Raw genomic sequence first — 25,375 nt, forward strand, 5'->3', positions numbered from 1 at the left:
ACCTTGGCCTCCTCCCAAAGTGCTGGGATTACAAGCTTGAGCCACTGTGCCTGGTTAATTTGTTGATTTCTTAATGCATCATCTAACCTTTTTTTCTGAGACAGGTCTGGCTCTCTTGCCCAGACTGGGGTGCAGTGGTATGATCTCGGCTCACTGCAACCTCTGCCTCCCTGGCTCGAGCCATCCTCCCACCTCAACCTCCTGAGTAGCCAGTACTACAGGTGCACACCACCAAGCCCATCTAACTTTCATTTTTGTAGAGACAGGATCTCCCTATGTTGCCCAAGGCTGGTCTCAAACTCCTGAGCTCAAGGAATCCATCTGCCCTGGCTTCCCAAAGTGCTGGGATTACAGGCACTCACGAATTACATGAGCCCACCATGCTTGGCCTTGAATTAGACTTATATCACCACAAAAGTGGAAGTGCCCCCAACTAATACACACACCAATGCAGCTTCCTTATTTTTTTCATTCACTTCAGCCTCAGTCCAAATGTGTTGGTAGACCCCTTGGCCCTGCTGTGTGGTGGAAGCTTGGAGAAGGGAAACTGGAGGGGGACTCACCGGACACCAGGAGGCTGGCTCAGACGGGCCCCCCTGGCCAACTGGCTGCCCTGCCAGGCGCCATCTTCTCCATCAGACTCCCCTGAGCCCTGGGCCTCTTCCTCGTCCTCCTCTTCCTCATCATCATCAAACTGCTGGATGCGGTCCTTGTAGCATATCTCAAGCAGGTTGGCGTTGGGCTGCAGGGCACAGGGGTAGGAGGATGGGCCACACTGCACACAGACCCACGCCCCTCCACTCACCACAACCAGGGGACAGGGCAGTACTCACGTTGTCATCGTCGGCGTTGAGGGAGAAGGTGATGTTGGCTGTCTTGTCAAAAGGTGCGCTAGGAGAGAAGGTGAGGCATGGTGAGAGGGCACACCTGGGGGTGGGGGCAGCACAGGACAAGGCCACATTCCTTTCTTCACTCAACGTAGAGCTGACCCTCACTACTTGCAGAGTCAGTATCTGCAAATTCACGCACAACCCAAGCCACTGGTCCTAAGGAGCAATGTATATATGAATATCAACATCTCACATAGATGATCACTTTAAATCCTTAAAACCACTCATTGAGGTAAATTGTTTCCCTTGGCTCTAGAAGTGAGAAAATGGGGCTCAGAGATGTTAAGTGACTCTCCTCAGGCTTCTCCAAGGACAGGTGCCAGAGAGGGATTCAGACTCATGCCCTTGTCCCCATCCTTGGAGCATCTGTAGGAGGCTAAGACTCACACCAGCCAGGCACAAGCAGCATGTGAGGCTACAGCCCAGTAAAGCACATCCCCTAACCTCAAGATGTCTATGGTCTGTGGCTGAAATTCTAAGTTATGGGCAAAAGAATCACATCAGAACTTGAACTGAGCCTGCCAGGACCCCACCTCCCTCAACATGAGGGTCCACATTCTGTCCCACGTGTTAGGGACACTTCAAGGGATCATTTGTCTCAAATTCATGAAAAATTGTGCCACAAAGATCAACGGATAAAGGGCAGTTAATTATTAATAAAGGACACTAGGCATGTGACAGACATCACTCACGCACTTCATTCTCCCAACCACCTTCCAAGGCAAGTGTCCTTAGTCCCTCCTAGACACTGAGAAGCAGAGGAGCAGAGATCACCCTGGGCACGCAGGGGATCTAGGGCGGGGCAGCCCATGTCCCCGCGGCACTGGCAGCCTCAGCTGACCTGGTTTCTCCTGCCACAGGAGCTCTGCAGGGCAGCATCTTCAGCCTTGAGGTGCTCAAACCAGTCATCCACTTTCCATTCCGGAACTCTTCCTAGGTTTCGTTTTGTTCGCTTAACTTTTTAACCTCTCTGGAATTTTCTTGGTAGAGGAAGTGCTAATAGTTTCATCCCAAAAGGGCAGCTGGTGATACTAATGCCATCTACCAGTCAGGCCCTTCATCCTCATGCCAGGATGGGTTTTTTTTTTTTTTTCTTTTAATTAAAAAAGCAGAGATGGTCTCACATTGCCCAGGCTGGGCTGAAATTCCTGAACTCAAGCGATCCTCCTGCTTCGGCCTCCCTAAGTGCTGGGATTAAGATGTGAGCCACTGTGCCCAGCCCAGTTTTCACTTAATCATCTTCTCCAGGGGTCTCGGCACAGGCCACTGACCCACAAAGACCAACACTCTGCAAGTCTCCACGCCGGGCACGAAGGCAGCACACACGGGGTCTCATGTCTGCACCTGAGAGGACCTCTGTCCAGCTGTGGACTAAGCGAGGCACAGCTGACTATCCCTCATCGTGGTGCCCCTCACGCTGTGCTGTACAGGAACCCCGGGGCAGCCATAGGCAGCCATCCAGCTCCCACACACTAACCGGCTATGTCCTGGGGACTCAGTCTCCCTGGCCGTAAATGAGCTCATTGTGGAGAGCGAGATGGAGTCTCGCTCTGTTGCCCAGGCTGGAGTGCAGTGGCGCAATCTCAGCTCACTGCAACCTCTGCTTCCCGGGTCCAAGCGATTGTCCTAACTCAGCCTCCCAAGTAGCTGGGACTACAGGCACATGCCACCATGCCCGGCTAATTTTTGTATTTTTTGTAGAGACGGGGTTTCACCATATTGGCCAGGCTGGTCTCGAACTCCTGACCTCAGGTGATCCGCCTGCCTCAGCCTCCCAAAGTACTGGGATTACAGGCATGAGCCGCTCCGTCCAGTCACTTTTTTCTGACTCTAGAAGCCACACACGCTTGTGGCAAGAAACTCAGAAAAGTTTATGATCACAACACCCAGAGGTGACTGATGTTAAGATGTTGTTGCCCCACAAATCAAAACAAGCAGAATTGGTAATTGGAAAAAAATGTTTAGTTACCTCGAGGCCTGTGGAGGGGAGAAGTGGACCCTCGTGTCTGGCAGACTCGTGACCCAGAGGGCATTCATGCAGGCGCAGTTTTGCCTCACAGTCCCTGCGCCAGGACCTGCTGGTCCCCACTACCCTGAGCCCCTCCCGCCTGGGACCCCTAAGGCTAGCTCCAGGAGTGGGAGGGACCTGCTCTGTGTCCCCAGCACAGAAGATGTTTGTGCCCCACCCTCATGGCCTGCCCCTCGGAGAGAAGAGACTGCAGAGCCGGAACTCATGTAAGAGGAGGCAGACACACGAGGCTGCAGACACGCACACAAGGCCATGGCCAACGTGTGCCCAGCAGCAGCCATAGCTGCAGGCTGAGCCTCACAGGGCATGCAGGTGGGTGTGGGGGACAGACACAAGTAGGTGCGCCTGCTGCTGCAGAGGCAGGACAGGGCTCTGACCCTGCGCAAGAGACACTCACTTCACACTCTCCTCCTGCTCCCCAAACTCCTCATCATTGAAGCCAAAGTGGTCAATAAAGGCGGAGGTCATGCGCTGCATCTGGAAGTCCATGAAGGCCTGTGGGGGTGCGGAGGTTGGGGCTGGAGGGAGCTGGACGGGACCCCACTCCAGCACAGCCCCGCACAGCCCCAGGCCCACCTGCTGCAGCACGGCCTCCTCAGGGAAGTTGAACTCCTTGAGCCGGTCGTCCTCATCGTCACTGGAGGAGTGTAGGTGGTGGGTGTTCACCTGGGGAGAGGACGGGGCGTCAGGGCCTGCTGGAGCCCCCAGACGAGGGTGGGCAGGCAGCTATGAGGACAGGGAGGCTAAGACTGGCCGGAGAGAGAAGCGGTAGGAGAATCCGGGCCTCACCAGGTCCACCATGTTCTTCTTGTTGGTCTCCGCCAGGGGCCCCGATACAAAGGCTTCCCACTGCTCCTGCTGCTCGCTGGGCAGCTCTGCGTAGGTGAGAGGGGTGAAGACGTGAGGCATCCCCTGGCTTCAAGCCCCCCACGTACCCCTCAGGCTGGCCTGGGGACCCTCACCCTTCAGGAGCTGTCCCAGCTGCTCTGCATTGGGCCCCTTCTCTGTGCTCTGCACCAGGGCGTTGGCCATTCTCGTCAGGTGGCCCATGTAGCCTTTCCGAGGGCCTCCCGCAGACCTGGCAAGAGTGAAGGCCACGGCTAGAAGCCAGGACTGGACCCAACGATGCCCAGCCCCGACCCATCCCCCAACCCAGGCAGTTCCAGCCCAGCCCGACCCAGTCCCCCACCCAGACAGTCCCAGCCCCTGGAGACACAAAGGGCAGCAGGTGCTCACTGTACACGGTCGTTCTCCTCCCAGGAAGCCAGGATCCGCTCCACCAGGCGGCACTGCTGCAGCAGCTGTGGGACAGCAGGACAGGATGGCCTGGGGGGGTCTGCACACGTATGGGGAGCTCTGCACTGCGGCAGGGGTCCCTTCCTCAGCAGACGCTTCACCAGGCCCCAGCTCATCCACATGGGAGTGGGAAGGAGGGATGGAAGCTGGGGCTTGGGACCCTGGCATCCAGCCAAGTCTCTCTGGTCTTTCTACGAAGAGTATGTGGTGCATGCACACACACTCACGTGTGCACACACACGCATACATGCTCACACACACACACTCATGCATGCAGACTCACACATGCTCACACACGCATGCATGCACTGACACACTCATGCTCACACACACGTGCACACACATGTATACATGCTCACACACTCATGCATGCAGACTCACACATGCTCACACACGCATGCATGCACTGACACACTCATGCTCACACACACGTGCACACACATGTATACATGCTCACACACTCATGCATGCAGACTCACACATGTTCACACACACATGCATGCACTAACAGACACACTCATACGCATGCACACACATGCATACATGCTCACACACACTCATGCATGCAGACTCACACGTGCTCACACACGCATGCATGCACTAACATACACACGCGTGCACACACATGCATACATGCTTACACACTCATGCGTGCACACACACACACACACATGCTCACACACATGCATGCACTAACAGACACGTGCTCTCACACACACACTCATGTGTGCACACTCATGCACACACAGCCGCTCGCAGGTCTGCTCCCGCCCACCCCTAGCTCTTCGGTTCAAGTCAGGAGCCCACTGCTCCCTGCACCTGCATGTTTCATCCCCGTTTCTCCCTGGCCATGCCTCCCACATCCCATCTGGGTGCTGGCACCTAACACTACCCAACGAACACTTGTGGGAGGAAGAAGTGAGGGGTAGGCCTCTGGAGAGGGTGCGCCCACAGGGGATGGGCCCAGAAGGAGGGGATCAGGGAGTCCCAGCTCACATGTTTCACAACAGGGTTTTGGACGGGCGTCTCAGGGTTGCTGTCAGGAGGTGGCCCCAAGCTCAGCATGGTGCTCACGCATCCCTCCACTTGGGCATGCAAGAAGTTGTTGAAGACATAGTGGAAGAAGAGGTCCTATGGGAGGACACAGGGTTGGTACCAGAGAGGCCCTGCCCCAGCCCCTGAGCCCCCAGCCCCTGAGCCCCCAGCGCCCGAGCCCCCAGCCCAGTCTGGTCCCCACCCTAGCCCCTGAGCCCCCACCCAGACCAGTCCCCACCCCAGCCCCCGAGCCCCCAGCCCAGTCCGGTCCCCACCCCAGCCCCTAAGCTCCCAGTCCCCATGCCCCTAGCTCAGTCTGGTCCCCACCCCAGCCCCTAAGCCCCCAGCCCCCAAGCCCCTAGCTCAGTCCGGTCCCCACCCCAGCCCCTAAGCCCCCAGCCCCTGAGCCCCTAGCTCAGTCCGGTCCCCACCCCAGCCCCTTAATCCCCAGCCCCCGAGCCCCTAGCTCAGTCCGGTCCCACCCCAGCCCCTAAGCCCCTAGCCCCCGAGCCCCCAGCCCCGTCCGGTCCCCACCCCAGCCCCTTAACCCCCAGCCCCCGAGCCCCTAGCTCAGTCCGGTCCCCCCCCCAGCCCCCGAGCCCCTAGCTCAGTCCGGTCCCCACCCCAGCCCCTTAACCCCCAGCCCCCGAGCCCCTAGCCCAGTCCAGTCCCCACCCCAGCCCCTTAACTCCCAGCCCCCGAGCCCCTAGCCCAGTCCAGTCCCCACCCCAACCGCTTAACCCCCAGCCCCCGAGCCCCCAGCCCAGTCCGGTCCCCACCCCAGCCCCTGAGCCCCCAGCCCCCGAGCCCCTAGCTCAGTCCGGTCCCACCCCAGCCCCTTAACCCCCAGCCCCCGAGCCCCCAGCCCAGTCCGGTCCCCACCCCAGCCCCTGAGCCCCCAGCCCCCGAGCCCCTAGCTCAGTCCGGTCCCACCCCAGCCCCTAAGCCCCCAGCCCCCGAGCCCCCAGCCCAGTCCGGTCCCCACCCCAGCCCCTGAGCCCCCAGCCCCCGAGCCCCTAGCTCAGTCCGGTCCCACCCCAGCCCCTAAGCCCCTAGCCCAGTCCAGTCCCGCACCAGCATGGTGTTGGGCACGTCCAGTGCCAGGAGCTCCTGCGTCAGGGCTGCATCATTGGCGCTCAGGGCGCTGGCCAGGAGCTTGACCACGTGCAGCCGCGTGTTGCCCAGAGGCGGAGCCAGCATGCCCCACGTCATCTGTAGCGGCTCCAGCTGCAGATACAGGGAGCCCTGGTTCCCAAGGGCTGCGCTTCCTGCTTCCCCCGCCTCCCCAAGGACCACAACCCCCGCCCCTGACCTTGGGAGGCTCCAGCAGGAGCTGGTGGAAGCAGCTGAGCCGCGGGCGCAGGGCGTGCAAGGCGCCCACACTGGACACAGTGCTTTCCAGGGCTCCCTGGGCCAGGAGCTCCAGCTGCCCATCCACACTGCTGAAGAAGTTGTTCACAGTCATGGACTCGGACCTGCAGCAGGGCAGGGTCAAAGGCAGAGTGAGCCTAGACGGCCTGCGTGCCCACACGACAGCAGGCGCAAGGACTGAGTCTGCAGGGTCTGGAGGAAGACGAGGAGCCACATGCCCCTGGCGCTGCTCTCTTCTGAGGCCCTTCAGACTACACCTGGCTGGGGTGGGGTGGGGAGCTCGCCAGGTGGCAGCATTGGCAGTCCACTGTGGGGGCACCGGTGAGGGATGAGGGCGGGAAGGCACACCCAACAAGCTAGAGGCCTTTATGGTAAGGCAGGGGCACGGGGGCCTGAGGTCCCTCCCAACACAAGCTGCAGCAGTGGCCTCAGCCTCAGCGCCCTCATTTGTCAAACAAGACAGGAAGATTCCTCCCTTGGGCCCATACTGTCCACTGCACAGGGAGCACAAGCGGCCACCAGAGCAAGGCGCCACTTGGAGGCGGCAGTTTCACTTGGTGGACACCGAGACCCGCCTCTGAGGGGCCAGAGAGCCCCAGGGGACGGGCAGCATGCATGGTCTGCGGCTCATATCCCTCACCTCGGCCTCCTGGGCTCCAGCAGGGTCAGCAGCACCTGGATCCCACTGACGATGACAGACTGGCTCTGCTCCACCTCGAACATGTTGCTTAAGAGCTGCTCAATCGTCTCCTGCCTATGGGGGTGGGGGCGGGGGTCAGGGTGAGGGGCCAGGGGCCCAGGGCATCCCCGAGTCAGCTCCCCCCAGCCTTAGCTTCGCCCGCACACCCACTTCTCCAGGGTGGCCAGCAGCTGGTCAGGCTCCGGGCTGTCCTGGACTTGGATCATCTGCTCCCGGCTCAGGCGGACGATGTCACACAGGGACTGGGACGCGTTGGAATGTTGCTGGGATGGGGAGAGACAGGTGAGGATCCTGGGTGGGCCACCGGGCCCTCTGCAGCCTGGTGCTGGAAGCCCCGCCCCCGAGCTGACCATCCAGGGAAAAACGGTCACCCAGACACAGGGACACGAGTTAAGAAGAAGGGGGCACAGGCCGGGCGCGGTGGCTCAAGCCTGTAATCCCAGCACTTTGGGAGGCCGAGGCGGGCGGATCACAAGGTCAGGAGATCGAGACCATCCTGGCTAACACGGTGAAACCCCGTCTCTACTAAAAAAAAAAATACAAAAAAACTAGCCGGGCGCAGTGGCGGGTGCCTGTAGTCCCAGCTCCTCGGGAGGCTGAGGCAGGAGAATGGCGTGAACCCAGGAGGCGGAGCTTGCAGTGAGCTGAGATCCGGCCACTGCACTCCAGCCTGGGCGGCAGAGCGAGACTCCGTCTCAAAAAAAAAAAAAAAAGAAGAAGGGGGCACAGAAGCACCAATTGCTAGAGGGAAAATGGTGGAGAGAACAGGAACCCAGGAAGGCTCCCCAGGACAGGAGGCATCCACAGAAGGCCCGCGAGCTCGCACACAGGGCCGGCAGCACTGCCCGCAACGACCCAGACAGCTTCGACTGACGAGTGGGTATGCCCAAACTGGTCTGTCCGCACAGGGGAGGGCTAATCAGCCAAAAAAAGGAGTGTAACTGATCCACGCAACCACGTGAATGAGCCACAAAGACAGTGAAACTGATCCACACAACCACGTGAATGAGCACAAAAACAGTGAAACTGATCCACGCAACCACGTGAATGAGCCACAAAACCAGTGAAACTGATCCACGCAACCACGTGAATGAGCCACAAAACATCATGCTAGTGAAAGAAACCAGACACAGACCACATGGTGTATGATCCCATTTTATGAAATGTCCAAAGACAAATCCAGAGACAGAATAGTCTGGTGGTTGCCAGGGGCTGAGAAGAGAAAGGGAAAAATTGGGAGGGGGTGCTAATGAATACAGGGTATCTTTTTTTTCTTTTTTCTGGAGAAAAGGTCTCAGCTGGGTGTGACAGCACATGTCTATAATCCCAGCACTTTGAAAGGCCGAGGTGGGAGCATCACTTGAGCCCAGGAGTTTGAGACCAGCCTGGGCAACGTGGCAAAAACTCCATCTCTACAAGTACAAAATAATTAGCCAGGAATGCTGGTATGCGCCTGTAGTTCCAGCCACTCATGTGGCGGAGGCAGGAGGATTGCTTGAGCCCAGGGGGTCAAGGCTGCAGTGAGGCAAGACCACACCACTGCACTCCAGCCTGGGACCACACCACTGCACTCCAGCCTGGGATCACACTACTGCACTCCAGCCTGGGCAACGGAGCAAGACCCTGTCTAAAAAAAAAAAAAAGATACGGCCTCTACATCACCCCAGGCTGGAGTGCAGTGGTATCATCGTAGCTCACTGCAGCCTTGAACTCCTGGGCCCAACAGATCCTCCTGTCTCAGACTCTTGAGGAGCTAGGACTACAGGTGTGCACCACCAATGCCAGCTAAGTTTCAAATTTTTTGTAGAGACAAGGTCTTGCTATGTTGCCCAGGCTAGTCTCAAACTCCTGGGCTCAAGCGATCCTCCAGCCTCACCTGCCAAAATGCTGGGATTACAGGCAGGACTTGTTTTTTGGAGTGATAAAAAATAATCTAAATTCAATAAGATGATAAACAACGCTGTGAATACACTAAAAGCACTGAACTGTAAGCTTCAGTGGGTGCGTCATATGCGGTGTAATTTATATCTCAGTAAAGCTGCTACAGAAGAGAAAAGCATAAGCAGAGCTGAGTCTAACCCAACGGGCAGTCGCCAGGGCTTGGCTGTGTTGCTCCCGGGCCATGCCTCAGGGCCCTCACAGGGACAGGCCCTAGCCTGGGTGAGCCCAGAGCCATATCTCTGCTCTGCAAGCCTGTACGCCTCTCAGAGGCAGCAGCTGGCATGGGGAGGGACACGTTGCTCCCGGGGGCCTCGGACGTCGGAGGCTCTTGACAAACACCTACTCTACACTAGGCCCTGTGCTGGACACCAGGACAGAGATGGAGACGTAAGCTGGAGAAACACATGGATGTGGGGCCCCCCCCAGAACTAAAGGGGAGGATGTGAGGGTCCTTGAAAGCAAGGCTGCTGGATGGACCCTTAGAAGGACATGGAGGGGTTCAATCAGGCAGGAGACAGGGAAAAAGCTGCCAGGCCCAGCAACAGCACAGGTCAGGGTGGGCAGGGAAGGATGTGGGGCCAGGGCTGGGACAGGTGATGAGGAGGGCCCCTCCCTACAAGGCATTATGTGCCAAGTTCCTGGGTCATGAAAAAAACCTTTCTAGCACTTTCGGAGGCCAAGGTGGGAGAATCATTTGAGTCAAGTTTCCTTCCTTTTCTCAAAGGGCATGGATATACCTGGTTCTCAAGGCTCTCTTTTCTCACCAATTTTTTTTTTTCCTTTTTTGAGACGGGGTCTGTCACCCAGGCTGGAGTGCAGTGGTGTGATCATGACTCACTGTAGCCTTGACCTCCCAGCTCAAGCAATCCTCCTGCCTGAGCTTCCCAAGTAGCAGGGACTCCAGGTGTGCACCACCACACTCAACACACATAAGTTTTTATGTAGAAATGGGTGTTACTATGTTGCCCAAGCTGGTCTCAAACGCATGGGCTCAAGAATCCTCCCACTTCGCCCTCCCAAAGTGCTGGAATTACAGGCTCGAGCCACCGCGTCCAGCCCCAATTCCTCTTTTAAAAGCGGGGAGCTGGGCATGGGGAACGGACTCTAAGGGGAAGCTGCAGGGGCACTGGCAGCACTCACATTCTCATCCTTCGACGGGTGGATCTGCTCAATCAGCCGCTGGACGATCTTCTCCTCGTTGAGCCACTGAGGGTGAGAAGGCGGGGGCTGCATCACCATCCACCGTGTCCAGCCCCCTACCCCCAGAGGAGCCGGCCCTGCTCACATTGACAACGTCCTGCCTCAGCTGGGGCCGCTCCACACAGGTAAGCAGGCGCAGCAGCAGGTCCATGATGGCCGAGGTGCCGATGTGCCGCAGCAGCAGGTCCACGAAGTCATCCTTCTTCCGCAGAAAGGACACAAGCTGGGGACGCATGGGCTGCGTCATGCACAGGGCCTGGCCTGGCCGCCACCCCCAACCCCACGTGGCATCAGGGTGGGGGCCAGGGCACCTGGTCCGTCTTGCGGTTGATGAGGATGCCCATGACCTTGCTGAAGAAGCTGGCCAGCAGCGGATTGAGGCTGCCGGTGCTCTGCAGGAAGCCGTAGAGCCGGTTCAGGAGGGACTCATCAGCACCCAGGGCGTCATTGATCTGCGGTACGTCTGAGGTCAGAATCTCGCAGGCCACACTGGGGTACCTGGGAGGCAAGCACAGGTGGGTGGGGGCTCAGGTTGGGGTAGGGGGCAAGGCTCTACCCTCTTCTCTGCACCGGGCACTGGGTTCCTGGGGCCGCAGAGACCCCATCCCGGAAGGGGAAAGGGCATGACAAGGCAGAGGACAGGGCTGACGCAGAAATAAGGGCCCACACCAGGCCTCCCCTACCCTGCTAACACCCAGCCGTCCCATCCTAGGCTCCTCACCACCCCCAAGACAAGCCTGGTCCTGAAGCTCCTGTGCTTCCCAATCCCCCAACAGCTAACGCTCATCCCTTCTGACTCAGCGGCTTCACTTGCGGCCCCGTACACTGCCCCAGTTCCGCTGACTCCTGGAACCTTGCTCAGCTTCCAGCCCCACCTCCTGCCTCCCTTCTCCAAACTCTCACACGGTGCCTGACGGCTCCAAGACAAGAGCCACCCCAGCAGCAGCCATTCAAGGCCCTGAGGGACCACAATCTGCTCTAGGACTGTGCGGAGGTGCCCCTTGGGAGGCCAAAGCAGGCAGATCACTTGAGGTCAGGAGTTTGAGACCAGCCTGGGCAACATGGCGAAACCCCGTCTCTACTAAAAATACAAAAATTAGCCAGGTGTGGTGACTTACAGTCCCAGCTACTGAGGAGGGTGAGGCAGGAGAATCACTTGAATCTGGGAGGCAGAGGTTGCAGTGAGACAATCATGCCACTGCACTCCAACCTGGTGACACAGTGAGTCTCCAAAAACAAAAAAAAAGTGTCTTTTGAGTATCACTTGGATTAAAAAATAAGTAATCTTTTTTTTTTTTTTTTTTTTTTTTGAGTCAGAGTCTCACTCTGTCACCCAGGCTGGGGTGCAGTGGCCGGATCTCAGCTCACTGCAGGCTCCGCCTCCCGGGTTTACGCCATTCTCCTGCCTCAGCCTCCCGAGTAGCTGGGACTACAGGCGCCGCCACCTCGCCCGGCTAGTTTTTTGTATTTTTTTAGTAGAGATGGGGTTTCACCGTGTTAGCCAGGATGGTCTCCATCTCCTGACCTCATGATCCGCCCGTCTCAGCCTCCCAAAGTGCTGGGATTACAGGCTTGAGCCACCGCGCCCGGCCAAAAAATAAGTAATCTTAAAATGTCTTCAACAGCAGACAAACGTCTCGCAAACACACAAAAAATTTTTTTAATAAAAAATAAATAAAATAAAAAGCGTCGAATAAACAGAAAAACCAGCCAGGCATGTTGTCACACACTTGTGGTCCCAGCTACTCGGGAGATTGAGGCGGGAGGATCGCTTGGGCCCATGACTTTGTGGCTCCTGTGACTATGCCACTGCATTCCTTGGTCTGTACTCAGTGAGCTGTGAGGCCTTGTGCAGGGGCCTGGCTGCTCCCTCCCTCGCTTTCCTGATCCCCAAACTGGAGTTTACTGATACTGACGCATTTCAGGGTAGCTGTGAGGCTTGCGTAGTGAAGGTATGTGTGATGCTGATAGGGACGGGCTGGCCAGGAGCGAGGGAACTCACTTGTAGCGAAGCCGCTCCTCACCGCTAGCGGGCGGCTCCTGGGTGACCCAGGCCACCATGGCCTGCAGGTGGGGTGGCTGCAGCAGGAAGTCCAGCAGCTTGCGGTTGACCACCTTGCACTCCTGCAGCACGTCTTCCTCGTCCAGCAGCTCCGGCAGGCTCAGGTCCTCCCGCTCCAGCAGCGTGTCCAGGTGTGAGCTTGTGTGCAGGTCAAACTTCCAAAACATGGCGCCCTACAGGCATGGACACGACCAGCGCCGCGTCAGACGCCCCAGGGGAGTCCCTGCTGGACGAGGAGCTGACCACAGGGGCTGAGTGCCCACCTTGGGCACAGCCTCTCCCCAAGACCCAGCCCTCTCCCTCACACTGAGCCCAGCCCCACCCTGGGACTGCCCACAGGCTCAGTGCCTCCATCACTCATGCTTAATAAGGCTCCCACTGAGTACCAGGCTCCTACAGCTGCCCTCGAGCCCACCCCTCTTCCCCACCTCCAGCCTCCAGCCTCCAGGCCGCCTCGCCTGAGGTCCGGGGGGTCACTTCACACCCGAGGCCTCGGGCCTGGTGAAGTCCCCAGTGTGGACTGTGTGCAGGGCATGCGAGTAGAGGCTGGACACTGTGCACTGAGAGGCCTCAGGCCCTGTCTCCCCATGAGGGTCTGGGTCCACTATCCCCACTTTTGGGTGGGACACTGCAGGGGCGGGGCCTGAACCTCTGTCTTCAAATTTGCTTCAACCTGTATTTGTTCAACAAACTCAAACGCCCGATGACTTTCAGCACACGGCTGCTGCTTGGCCCAGCAAATCACCCGAGGCTGCGTGGGAGGCATGGGGCGGTGGCAGGGGGAAGAGAGGAAGTCTGTGCGTCTCCAGGCTGTGGCCGTTGCCTGGACACCACTCACACACAAACACACCCCAACCATCCTCTCACCCAGCACCTGGGCTGGAACGAGGAAGAGGAAAAGCTGGAAGGGAGGGGCCCCCAGAACAGTCACTGACCAGGACCTGAAGGAACCCAGGGTGGGATAGACAAGATTCTGCAGAGGAAGGACAAAGCCAGCAACACCCAGCCCTGACCCTGTCCCCATCTGGAGCTGGCTCCCGCCCTCTGGAGGACAGCGTCTGGTTCCTCGGCCTGGATCCAGCCCCTAAACACTCCTGCACAGGAACTCACTGGCAATAAGGACACATACACAGAGCATTAACAAGATGCCAGGCAACCCCATTCTGAGCCCCTGCCCTGTACTATGTCACTGCTCCGCAGGGCCCTACAAAGCCTCCACACAGACCGTCCACTGCAGAGCTCACCTGCGACGTGTGCTCTCGGCACCTGGTGACAATGGTCCTGGCTCTGCATGTGTGCTGTACACACGATGTCCAAGCCACCAGCAGCCCCCAAGCAAGCTGCCATTACCCGCCACAGAGGACAAGGGGCAACCAAAGCCCGGTAAGTCAGGCAGCATCCTGGCATCTCAAAGGCCATCTGGTCCCAGCAGACAGCCTTTGTGGAGTTCTCATCAGTTAAGACACTGACCAGAGCTCAGGCTCGTCACCGGCCTCCTGACAACCATATCACCGGCTAAGGCCACTGCTGCCCCCAACTCACCACAAAGCAGGCTGGGAACAGAGCAGAGCCGGCACGGGAGGCCGGGGTGCCTCTCCCACAGCCCTTCACCGCCGTCACTCCCAGGCACAGATGTTAGTCTCTTTCCTTCAACGCCTTTCTGCAGCTTCTTCCAGTTCCGTCATTCCCTTAGCACAGGCCTCCACCATGTCCTCGAGCCCCTCTGACCTGTCACCTCAGTGCCCATCAGCCGCCAGGCCTGACTCAGTCCCAGACCCCAGGGAAGACACAGGGAGACATGGAGCACCAGGCCCAGGGAAGAGACTTCATCCAAGCTTAGGCGAGCAGTCCAGGCTGACAACGGGCAGGACAGAGTCCCACACATGGCCTCAGGCAGGTCAAACGCCGCCTAGGCCTCCTTTCCTCTCCTTCCCGCCTAACTTGAAGCCAGGCCAGCCTGGGGCCAGGATCTCCTCACTCATCCACCCTGACCACCCTAAGGCTGGGCTCAGCTTGGGAGGCTGCAGTCCAGACCTCGCTCCCAGGCTGCCGGTCTGCCTCGGTGACTCCAGGCTGGCAACAACCCTGATATGACACTATAGGTCCCTAAACCTGGCCAATGACATTTGAGAGTGGAGCAGAGGGAAGAGCTCTGTGACCAACGTCAGTCATGGCGGCAGCGGGAGGACTGGGGGAGACAGCAGCAGCCTCCAGGCATTTGAACCCCTGCTCCTCTGGGGGGTCTGCCAGGTCCCAGTCCGCAGCACCCAGCGACTCACCTCTTACCCCTCACCAGTCCACTTTTCCCAATAATCCTTTTTCTTTGAGATGGAGTCTCACTCTGTCGCCCAGGCTGGAGTACAGTGGCACAATCTAGGTTCACCGCAACCTTCGCCTCCCGGGTTCAGGCAATTCTCCCGCCTCCGCCTCCCCAGTAGCTGTACTACATGCATCCGCCACCACGCCCGGCTAATTTTTGTATTTTAGTAGAAATGAGGTTTCACCATGTTGGCCAGGCTGGTTTCAAACTCCTAACCGTGGGTGATCCGCCCACCTGGGCCTCCCAAAGTGTTGGGATTACAGGCGTAAGCCACCACGCCCAGACTCCCAATATTCCTTCTAAGGTCGGGCGCAGTGGCTCACACCTATAATCCCAGAACTTTGGGAAGCCTCGGCAGATCACCCGAGGTCAGGAGTTTGACACGAGCCTGGCCAACATGGTGAAACTCCATTTCTACTAAAAATACAAAAATTAGCCAAGTGTGGTGTTGGGTGCCTGTAGTCCCAGCTACTCGGGAGGCTGAGGCAGGAGAATCGCCTGAATCCGGGAGTGGAGGTTGCAGTGAACCAAGATTGCGCCACTGCACTCCAGCCTGGGTGACAGAGCAACACTCAGTCTCGGAAAAAAAAAATTCTTTTAAAGCACAACCATGAGTACCTCCACCTGCTCAGTGATGTGCACTCCACCAAGCCTGCATCCAGGCTCCGATGCCCCTGCCCAGCCAGCTCACCGACTGACCTCCGTGCCCACGGTGACCCCAGTGCCCTGGGGAGGCCGTGCCCCACACCACCTCGCCAGTGCTCCTGGGGCTGCCACTTCAGGTGTTTCCTGCACAGCCCGTGGCTGCCTGAGGCACAGTGCTGGATGGATGTCCAGAAGGCCCTGCGGGTCTGGGTGGATGGGGGCATCCCAGGCACTCCAGGCAATGATGTCAATGGTATCGGCCGGGGCGCTCCGGCACCTGCACTGTGCTGACTGCTCTAAACAGGACTTCACAGCCATTACCTCCACCAACTCTCACAACCACCCTCCAGGGAATGGCCTCATTTTACAGGAGAGGAAACTGAGGCACACCAAAGTAAACGCCCATGCCCCGATCTAGGGGTTGGTGGGCAGTGAAGCCGGCACTCTCAGCCTTTAGAAGTTGAATTCTCAGGGTGCAGAGCCCCAGCACAGGGCCTGTGTAGTGGACACTTATGGGATGAACGAGCGAGTTCCGGCTGGGCCGGCTCCAGCACTCGCTCTGCCTGAGGGACTAGCCCTGCCCACAGTGACCCCGACTTTCATCTCAGGGAGGAACCTGTCATTTCCAGGCCCACCGTGGAGGGACCTGTCTGGATGGTAAGCTCCCTGTCCGCCTTGTCCCAGCTCCTAGTGCTTACTCAACAGACACCCCTGGATTCAGGGTGGAGGGCTGTGGTCCTCAGGTCCCTCCCAGACCAGCTGTGACAGCACAGCTCGGCCAGAGACCTGAGTTCTCCTCCAGCCAGGCACCACCAGAATAGGGACTTCTCAGGCCTCCCACCCCGACCCAGGCACCACTGACCTCCCCAAACATAACCATTCCACCCCTTCTGCCTGCATGACCACCAGGTGACAGCAGGCCCCCCACACTCGACCGCAGGTGCCCCCTGCTCATCCCCCTCCCCACAGCCATGCAGAGCTTGCTGAAGGGAAAATCAGACTCGCCCTCTCGTCAGGTCAGCGCCTGGGACTCTCAATGGCCTCCCACTTCCTACTCGCCCTGGCCACGCTGGCCTTCTGTTTCCAGAACACACTAAGCTTGGGTCTACCTCAGCGACTTTGTCTTCTTTTTGTCTCACTTCTTCTCATCTTCGGATCTCTTACCAAGCATTCACCTCACAGAAGGGCCTTCCCTGGCCTGCCTGGCTCAAGCAGCGAGCCCCGCCTTTGTCACCACTGTCTCCCTGAGCTGTGCACTCTGACCTGCCGCCTGGAAGCATCTCTATGGCACAGCAATGAAGCGCTGGAGGTGCACACTCGTGGCTCTACAAGGCTTCCTCTAGAACCTTCCTCCTAGGTTACCATGGGCACCTGAGGGCGGCACCTAGCACGGAACCTGGCCCTGGCAATAAATGCTCAGAAATATTAGCTGAGAAGCAAACCTCATTTTCACAAGGCCCTAGCTCCTCCCAGGCAAGGAGGCTGCCGCACCTCTCAGGGCGTGGACAAAGTGAAATCACTCCCACCCTGGGCCCTCCCAGCCACTCCTACAGGGCGCCTGAATCAAGAGGTGGGGGAAAGTGCGAGACCGCCCTGGGCAGGCTGGGGAGGCTGGGGCTGGCCCTCAGGGCCGACCCAGGCAGGCAATGGGTGTGTATTTTCCCCTGTGTCGAGAGTGACGAAGGCACCACCACCTCACAAGGAAATATAACTATGTCCTTTCCTTGCTCTGAGAACCTCTGTGTGCACAGCGGTAACTCCTCACCGCCACTTCTGCCCAGATGCTAGACCTCCTCGAGGGACCATCCCCTACTTCCCATCCCACTTGACAAGGAATGCGACGGGCCGACCACCGAGTGTCCATGTCACAGAAGAGAAAACTCAGGCTCAGCAAAGGTGACTCACCAGCGTGCTGACGGCAGCCGGGGCATGGATTTCCTGATCTGGGTGTACCTGGGACCAGAATAATCTCAAGGGGCAACCGCCACATTCATCATGACTCTGCCAATTTCCGGCCTAAGGCTGTGGCGAGCGAAGCACCGAGACGTGGCAAGCACACACACAGGGGCTCTTTCTCCGTGGGAGACCGGGCGGGCCGAAAGGCTGACCGCGCCACGCCAGCAAAGCCAGTCCCAAGGAGCGACACGCCACAGACTTCCACCTATGTGAAGCGTCCAGAACAGGCAAATCCATAGACACAGAAAGGAGATTATAGGCTTTCAGGAGCTGGAGCGGATGGGGGGAAGTTCCTGAAAGGAAAGGGTGATTTAAAAAAAGTTCCAGAATCAATTATGGTGATGTTTCCCCAATGTTGTGAATATACTAAGAACCACTGAATTGTATACTTTATTTATTATTGTTTTTCTTGAGACAGAGTCTCGCTCTGTTGCCCAGGATAGAGTGCAACGGCGCCATCTGGGCTCACTGTAACCTTCAGTTCCCGGGTTCAAGCAATTCTCCTGCCTCAGCCTCCCGAGTAGTGGGGACTACAAGCACGCAACACGGTGCTTGGCTAATTTTTTTTTGGGACAGAGTCTTGCGCTGTCACCGAGGCTGGAGTGTAGTGGCACAATCTCGGCTCACTGCAACCTCCGCCTCACGGGTTCAAGCAATTCTCCTGCCTCAGCCTCCTGAGTACCTGGGATTACAGGTATGCGCCACCACGCACAGCTTATTTTCTTTTTGTATTTTTTTTTTTTAAGTAAAGATGGGGTTTCACCACGTTGGCCAGGCTGGTCTTGAATGCCTGACCTCAAGTGATCCGCCTGCCTCGGCCTCCCAAAGTGCTAGGCTTATAGGCGTGAGCCACCACTCCTGGCTGTGCACTCTAAATGGATGAACTGTATGGAATACCTCAATAAAAACTGTTGGAAAAAAAAAAAAAAAAACCTGCCTCAGGCCATCGGCCATGGCAGGGCCAGAGCCCAGGCCAGGCTCAGGCCTCGTACTATGCCCCAGCGTCCACAGAGCTGACGAGATGCCGGCCAGCCTGGCAGAGCTGAAGCTGCCAAGGCTCCGCCCTGGGGCACTCACGCAGGTTACCCCTTCCCCATCCCTCACCACCAACAGCCCTAAACTAGGTGAGCCCCTCCACCATGGGGGCAGGACAGGAGCAGCACCAAACCCACATCTGTAGAAAATCCATGGACCCGGCTGGGCGCGGTGGCTCAAGCCTGTAATCCCAGCACTTTGGGAGGCCGAGACGGGCGGATCACGAGTTCAGGAGATCGAGACCATCCTGGCTAACACGGTGAAACCCCGTCTCTACTAAAATACAAAAAAAATTAGCCGGGCGAGGTGGCGGGCGCCTGTACTCCCAGCTACTCGGGAGGCTGAGGCAGGAGAATGGCGTGAACCCGGGAGGCGGGGCTTGCAGTGAGCTGAGATCCGGCCACTGCACTCCAGCCTGGGCAACAGAGCTAGACTCCGTCTCAAAAAAAAAAAAAAAAAAAGAAAATCCATGGACCCGCACTTGCAGACACTTGTCTCAGCTCCACAACAAGACCAAGTGAAGAATTCTGATTATTCCGACAGTTTCATGTTGAAAAGGGGCCCAGAGCGGCGGAGCCACATGGCTAGCAAGAGGCTTCCAGGATGCCCTAGTCTCTAAACAAGAGGCAGAAATTCTCATACTGAGGCCCACCGTTCACTTCTAAGATACCTGATTAAAGGGCACAGGCCATAGCCCTCGGCCCCCAAACCCCCTACCCCTGCTACAGACTAACCCTCTGCTTCGGGGATAGTTAAGCATCACGCTTCCCCTCCAAACCCAGCTCCCCAGAGAACTGGGGCAGGGGCTGCCAGAACGAGACAGGAGGGTGCTTGCTGGTGCGTGGCATCCAAGAACCTTGGCCCCGAGAACCCAGACAGTCCCTTGAACTCTCCCCCTCAAGTGGCTCCTCTGAAAACCAGAGTAGACTGAAAGGCTCAAACGCAATCGGGTGGTCGACACTACAAACTTCAATTCTCAGGCTCTAAACAGAATGAAGATGCAAATACGGAAGAACAGAAAAAAAGAGAAAAAAAAAAAACTTTCTTCCACCACAAACTCTGAATGCACTATGGCCTGAAGCCCTCTCAGTCCCCTCTCCCAACTTAATGAAGCCTGCTAGAACCCCTGGGAATGGGGCAGGAGAGGTGGGTTTCACGCTCACTCTAACTAGGTGAACCTGGGCAGACACTTGACTTCTCTGAGTCTCATTTCCTCATCCGTGAAAACGAGACACAGCCCACCAGGGCGGGCTGCTGTGGAAAGGCACAGAGCTAAAGCAGGTGGCCCTGACACAGCAGGAGCTTGGCAGGTGCAAGTCCCTTTCGGTCCAACCCTGAGGCCACGTCCAGATGCTTCCTGGCAGGACAGGTAGGGACCGTCACTACCCCAAAGGTGATGGTGCTAAACACAGAGCAGCAGGAGACAGACTCTACCCATTTGCCTAAGTGACTCAAGCACTTTTCCTCAGACCATTCGGATACTACTGCAGGCGCCGTGCACCCCGCCACCCCCATTCTTTGCAACTTTTAGCAACTTCAAGAAAGCGGAAGTGACTACCACTAGTTTTTAGCTACCGTTTGAAAACCAAGAGTCTGGCTGCAAACGGAAGAAGGGGAAATTGTAAATGAGAAAGGAAGCCATTAAAAACGAAAACTACCTCTGCCGTTCTCCCTCCACCAGCTCTGCACTATTGCCTCTGGTTTCTTATTTTGCTGTGGTGTTCTAGGGCCTTCAACACCAGTCACCCCTCAAGGGCCTAACAGCCCCTTCCTTCCCCTGCTTGGACAGGCACTAACGGCGGCTCCCACAAAGCCATCCCCACTGCTGCAGGCATCCGTCCAAACACAGCTCTGCCGCCAGGGGACTGACGGGCCCACGCTTCATCTGTCACCCCTCCTCAACCCGCGCTGACCCATGAGCACCCAGAAATGGAGGCCAGGGCACAAAGGCCCCGGGGGCCTCCAGAGACAGCCGCCTGAGCTGCCCCCATGCTCAGCGGAAGCTCCAACGCCTGGCCCCCTGGCCCGTACCCCAGGAAGAGAAACAGCCTGCTACCAGCAGCAGGTTGGCCAGCACCCAGCTCCTTAAAGGGCCCAGAGTCCCAAGGACAGCAAGACCATCTCCCTCTAATATCTCCCAAGCCTCCGTCAGCTCTCAGCCAAATCTGAAAGGGGTTTGGGAACACCCAATTCCAGGGACGCAGCGACAGTAATGGCCACCCCACCATCTCTGAGCAGGACCTACGGGGTGTGCCAGCTGCAGAACCCAGCACCACCCACTCAGCAAGCAGGAATCAGGGACACCAATTTGGTAGAAGGGGACCTGTCCAAGACCCGACAAGATGATGAGCGAGGGCTTTCCTGTGGCTTGGGAAAGCCTTGGGGAGGGTCCCCACTTAAAGAGGACCCTCAGTGGCTCCCCCTCTGGCCCCAGAAGCACACCCTGCCGAGGGAGCTGGTAGCCCTGGTCCAACCCCAGGGAATGGAATAACTGGGAAACAGAAGAGTCTAGAAACACTGGCCGAGGACTGGGACGGGGACTTGAACGCCCACATTCAGATCGTCTCCTGAACTGGCCACAGGTTTAAAGGAAAAAAAGGAAAAGATCAACAAACAGATTTTGAAATAGCTCTTTGGAAAAACAGAATGGGGCAGAGTTAGTGTTACAATGTGATCCGAAGTCAGAAAAGCGTGCATTCCCATTTTACCTCCCCAAATTGAAATATCTGTGGCCCAGACCAAGGATCTCACCCCACCGAGCCCCAGTTTCCTTATCCGGGAAATACCTTACAGATGGGGCTACTGTAAGGCAGCACCCTGTGGAGAAAGACCCACAAAACTGGCGTGCAAAGGAAAAACCACGGTTTGGCATGGAAAGGCGGGTGAGCCCCACCAAGCCGGGTGCCGAGTGATTCCTACTCTGGGAAGGCCCCTCACTCTCACCAAAGCTCCCGGGCCTCTCTCACCTCATCTCTTGCATGGGTGCCACACCTGACTGCCCTCGGCCCAGACTGGGCTACTCCCTCCTCCTTCCCTGAGCTCTTCGAGCCTGACTAGCTCCTCCTGGGTCCTTCAGGCCCCCACACAGACACCACTTCCTCCAGGGAGCCTCCCCACTGCATCTGTGTCAGGGGCCTGCTCCACACGGCTTCCACGGCATCCCACAGTCACCCGAGGACAGCACGTGAGCCTCGGCTCTGTGACAGGATGTACCTGTTCAGTCATCTGCCTCCCCTGAAACACGCTGACTTCCCAGGATCTAGCGTCAGGCCAGGCCCAACTAAAGCTACTTGTGAATTAATGAAAACTGAAGCCAGAGAAAGGTGTTCTGTTAAGATCACTGGGCCACACATCCCAGAAAAAAAAATGGGGAGGGTACCAGACAAGCAGGTTCTCCTCGAATGGAAAGAAACAGTAGATTAACCAACAAAAGCTAACGGCCACAAAGATGGTGGCAACTCGCAATACACAACTCACCAACACACAGCTCAGGAGTCACAACAGAGTAAATGAGCCACAACGACACACAGCACCCCGGCAGTGGAGCAAAGCTCTCCTCCTCTGCGCTGCCCACATTTGGGCTGGACAGTTCTTTTTGGTGCTGGGACTGCCCGTGCATTGGAGGACACTTAGCAACATCCCTGGCCTCCACCTCCACTCACCAGATACTGGCAGCACTCCCCCCAGTTGGAACAACCAAAAACATCTCCAGATATCACCAACTGTCCCCAGCTGAGAACCACTGCAACAGACACTCCCAAATCAAATAACAATCGAAAGAACGGCCAGATATGGTGTCCCACACCTATAATCCCAGCTCTCTGGGAGGCTAGGCAGGAGGACTGCTTGAGCTCACGAGTTTGAAATCAGCCTGGGCACCATGGCAGGGCACCATAGCAAGACCCAGTCTTTACAAAAAATACAAACATTAGCTGGGCGTGTACAAAAAAATACAAAAATTGAGCAAGCATTGCAGCACGTGCCTGTAGTCGCAGCTACTCAGGAGGCTGAGGTGGGAAGATCACTTGAGTCCAGCAGTTCAAGGCTGCAGTGAGCAATGATTAGACCACTGCACTCCAGGTTGGGCAAAGGAGCAAAACTCAGTCTCAAAATCATCACCATCATCCAAAGAGCTACTGATTGCAGAGCACAATGTACCTTGCATTCTGACCCAGGCTTCTACAAACCTTGCACTTAATCCCTAGAACTACCCTCTGAGGAGAGCAGTCTGCTATCCCCACTTACAGATGAAGAACAACTTGTCCAAGATCTCACCACTTGGAAAAGCAGAAGCCAGACTCGGCCTAGGTCTGTCTGACAAAAGGTCCTCTAACAATTAGCTGGACTGCCTTCTCATGATCCCAATCCCAGAACTAGAGTTAGGTGGTCTCATGTAACTTATGCAAAATGATACATGTTGGGCAAAAGTTAAAAAAAAAAAAAAAAAAAAAAAAAGCGTAACATTTTAAACAGCACAAGCAGCTCCAACAGCCGTTCCACCACTAGTAAGCACACGTGGCCGGGTGCCGTGAGCATTTCCACGTGTGTTGTGCATGGATGTAAACCAAGTCCTCATCACGGGTTACTCAGGCAATCTCCAGTCCTTGCTGCATTTGCAGGGCACGGTGATGGTTAGATCCTCGCCCTTGGGCTGGATGAAATCCCACTGCAGTTTCTCTACAACTGTGAACCCAGTACCGCGCCTGACAGTCTACGCAGCTGCCTTTACTGAAACATCTTGCTTTTCAGGCGGATGTTTATGGTCATGTCTGTGTGTACAAAGAGCGAGCAAGAAAGACCCCAACCAGAGGTCCCATTCAAGGCCTGGACAAGCACCCCGGGCCGAGCTACTCTGCCCCTCACCCTCCCAACACATCTTCACTCAGGACTCCGACCTTCCTTCCTTGACATATCTGCACGTGCTGCTCCTTCCCCCCCCCCCCGGAAGGCCCTTCTTCCCACTCTCCATCTGTCACCTCCTACTCATCCTTCCTAGACAGAAAAAGCCATCCATCCAGCCAGTCTCACCAGTGCCTTGCGCTCTGTGGCCCCCTGCAGCTCCCTAAGTTACCTCCATCACAACACACAGGAATTGTGACTGTCCGGTTCTGCCTTTGTCCCCCCTCCCTCCAGGGACCGGCCCCACCTCCAGGGCAGGGCCTAGGACTGATGACCCCTCCTCGGAGCCCAGCGCCAGGCGCCCTGCCTGCCCTCAGCAGGCTTCATCTCACTGAAGCAGGCCGGAGTGGTGGCTGCTCCAGAGAAGCCCCGCTCCCAGGTCCCTCGCACAAGAAACCGGAGGCGGGAGAGGGTCGGTCAAGGTGAAGACAAGCCCCGCTCCCCCAGTCCTGAGCTCCGGGGTGACAGGCAACGGATCTAAGGAGGCTGCGCCGCGGAAGAGGCGGCGGGGCAGAGATTGGGGCGAGAGAGATGGGTGTGAGCGGGCAAAGTCCAGGGTAACCAGGAGGAAAGACTCCTGGGGAGCCGGGGGACCGGCCAGAGAGGCAAGAGAGCGGAGCTGAGGCTCAGGGACTGGGGAGCGCAGCTGCAAAGAGAGCGGGTGGGAAAAGCCCGAGGGCAAGAAACTGAGAGGTGGGTGGCGGGGGAGCTGAGGAGAGATTAAGAGACTGGAGAGGGTCGAGGGGGAAGAAACGGGGGCCCGTGGAGAGGGAACCCGAAGGAAGGAGGATCCCAAGCAGAAAAGACCGGCGGGGGTCCGGAGAGGGGAAGACGTGGGGGCCTGGTCCTGGAGAGGCAGGGTCGGGCGACACGGGCCGCTCACCTGCGAGGGGGGGCGGCGGCTCCTCGCACTCGGGGCTCATCGGGGCGCCCCCCCCGCCCCGCCGCCGGCGGCTCCGGCCCCTGCTGCGGGGCCCGGTAAGTAGGGGCGGGGGCGGCGTCGGGGACTTGCGCAGGCGCCGGGGCTCGCGGGGTCCGCGCAGGCGCCCGCGGGTCGTGGGGTCCTCGCGCGCCGGGTCCTGCAGAGTTGAGGGGGTCAGAGCCGGGTGGGGTTGCCGGCGGGCTGGGGGTGTCACGAGTCCGCGTAGGCGCCTCCGGGGTCCGCAGGCGAGGTGGGCGCGCCGACCAAGGCGGGTTGCGGGCGAGTCCGGTCGCGAGGCCCGCGCAGGCGCCTCAGCCGGGAAGACGGGGGAAGTTGCCTCGGTTTCCACACTCCAACCCAGCGCCCCGCGGGAGGGGAAGACGTCCTCCTCCGCGGTCCAAACGGGCCGCAGAGCCGAGCAGCGACCGACGGACGCCGAGGCCTACTTCCTTAACCGCCCCTTCCCCAAAGCCGCTCAGTCTCCGGGCTCTGCGGCCCGCCTCAGGGCCTCCGACGCCCGGCTCCCTCCGCCACTATCCCACAATCCCCCTAGCGCAGGACGACGCAGGAGGCCCCGCCCTCCCGCGGCGGTCTCGGTGCGCAGGTGCGGGAGGGGCCGCACGCCTGGGTGGTGCAGTGCGCGTGCGCCCGCGTGCTTCCGACCCCGCCCACTCCTGAACCCCGCCGCCGTAGACGCGCTTGCGCCCGTTGGTGCCAACGGTCTGGCCCGGAATAAACCCAGACAGCGCAATGAGCCGGAGCTGCGCACCGGCTCCGTTCCAAGTCCCCGTGAATATTCCGCCCCAGGATTTCCCTTCCCACTCGCTCCGTTTGGGAATCCGTTCGCTCTTCTGTCTCCTCTAATCATAGTCCGGCTTTGGCTCCAGGGTCGGGCTCTTGTGAAATCCAGACCTGGTTTTCACTCCAGCCAAGGCCAGGCGCCTTAGTCCCGCCCGGCTCTCGAGATAAGCGGCCTGCGAGCCTCAGGAACCCTCAGTCCTTTCCATTTGCTGGCGATAGTCCCGGCCGGGTCGCTAGTGTTGCCAGTTCCGCCCAAAGCCGCCTCTAATAGCA

The 25,375-nt window shown here is 57.9% G+C and overlaps 1 protein-coding gene across 3 annotated transcripts in view; it reads right to left on the reverse strand.

Annotated features, from left to right (window-relative positions):
• The window catches only part of PPP6R1 (protein phosphatase 6 regulatory subunit 1), a 31,028-nt gene extending 6,180 nt beyond the window's left edge, over positions 1-24,848 (reverse strand). Inside the window, exons 1-18 of one of the 3 annotated variants that reach the window (XM_074024808.1) lie at positions 24,263-24,848; positions 12,465-12,697; positions 11,581-11,689; positions 10,774-10,960; positions 10,548-10,685; positions 10,403-10,468; positions 7,472-7,584; positions 7,262-7,375; positions 6,563-6,725; positions 6,325-6,477; positions 5,212-5,346; positions 4,156-4,220; positions 3,882-3,997; positions 3,709-3,794; positions 3,496-3,585; positions 3,317-3,414; positions 834-891; positions 564-742 (exon numbers count right to left, since the gene is read on the reverse strand). In XM_074024808.1, the coding sequence (XP_073880909.1) occupies positions 564-742; positions 834-891; positions 3,317-3,414; positions 3,496-3,585; positions 3,709-3,794; positions 3,882-3,997; positions 4,156-4,220; positions 5,212-5,346; positions 6,325-6,477; positions 6,563-6,725; positions 7,262-7,375; positions 7,472-7,584; positions 10,403-10,468; positions 10,548-10,685; positions 10,774-10,806 (1,607 nt within the window). In that variant the 5' untranslated portion in view covers positions 10,807-10,960; positions 11,581-11,689; positions 12,465-12,697; positions 24,263-24,848. Of the gene's footprint in view, positions 1-563; positions 743-833; positions 892-3,316; positions 3,415-3,495; positions 3,586-3,708; positions 3,795-3,881; positions 3,998-4,155; positions 4,221-5,211; positions 5,347-6,324; positions 6,478-6,562; positions 6,726-7,261; positions 7,376-7,471; positions 7,585-10,402; positions 10,469-10,547; positions 10,686-10,773; positions 10,961-11,580; positions 11,690-12,464; positions 12,698-16,598; positions 16,831-24,262 lie in introns of those variants that run through there. The other 2 variants (XM_045380953.2, XM_065534935.1) reach the window with 2 other exon arrangements.
• Positions 24,849-25,375: the final 527 nt, after the last annotated feature.

The sequence above is a fragment of the Macaca fascicularis genome, chromosome 19 (genome assembly GCF_037993035.2).
Source record: "Macaca fascicularis isolate 582-1 chromosome 19, T2T-MFA8v1.1".
In the NCBI taxonomy this organism is placed as follows: Eukaryota; Metazoa; Chordata; class Mammalia; order Primates; family Cercopithecidae; genus Macaca; species Macaca fascicularis.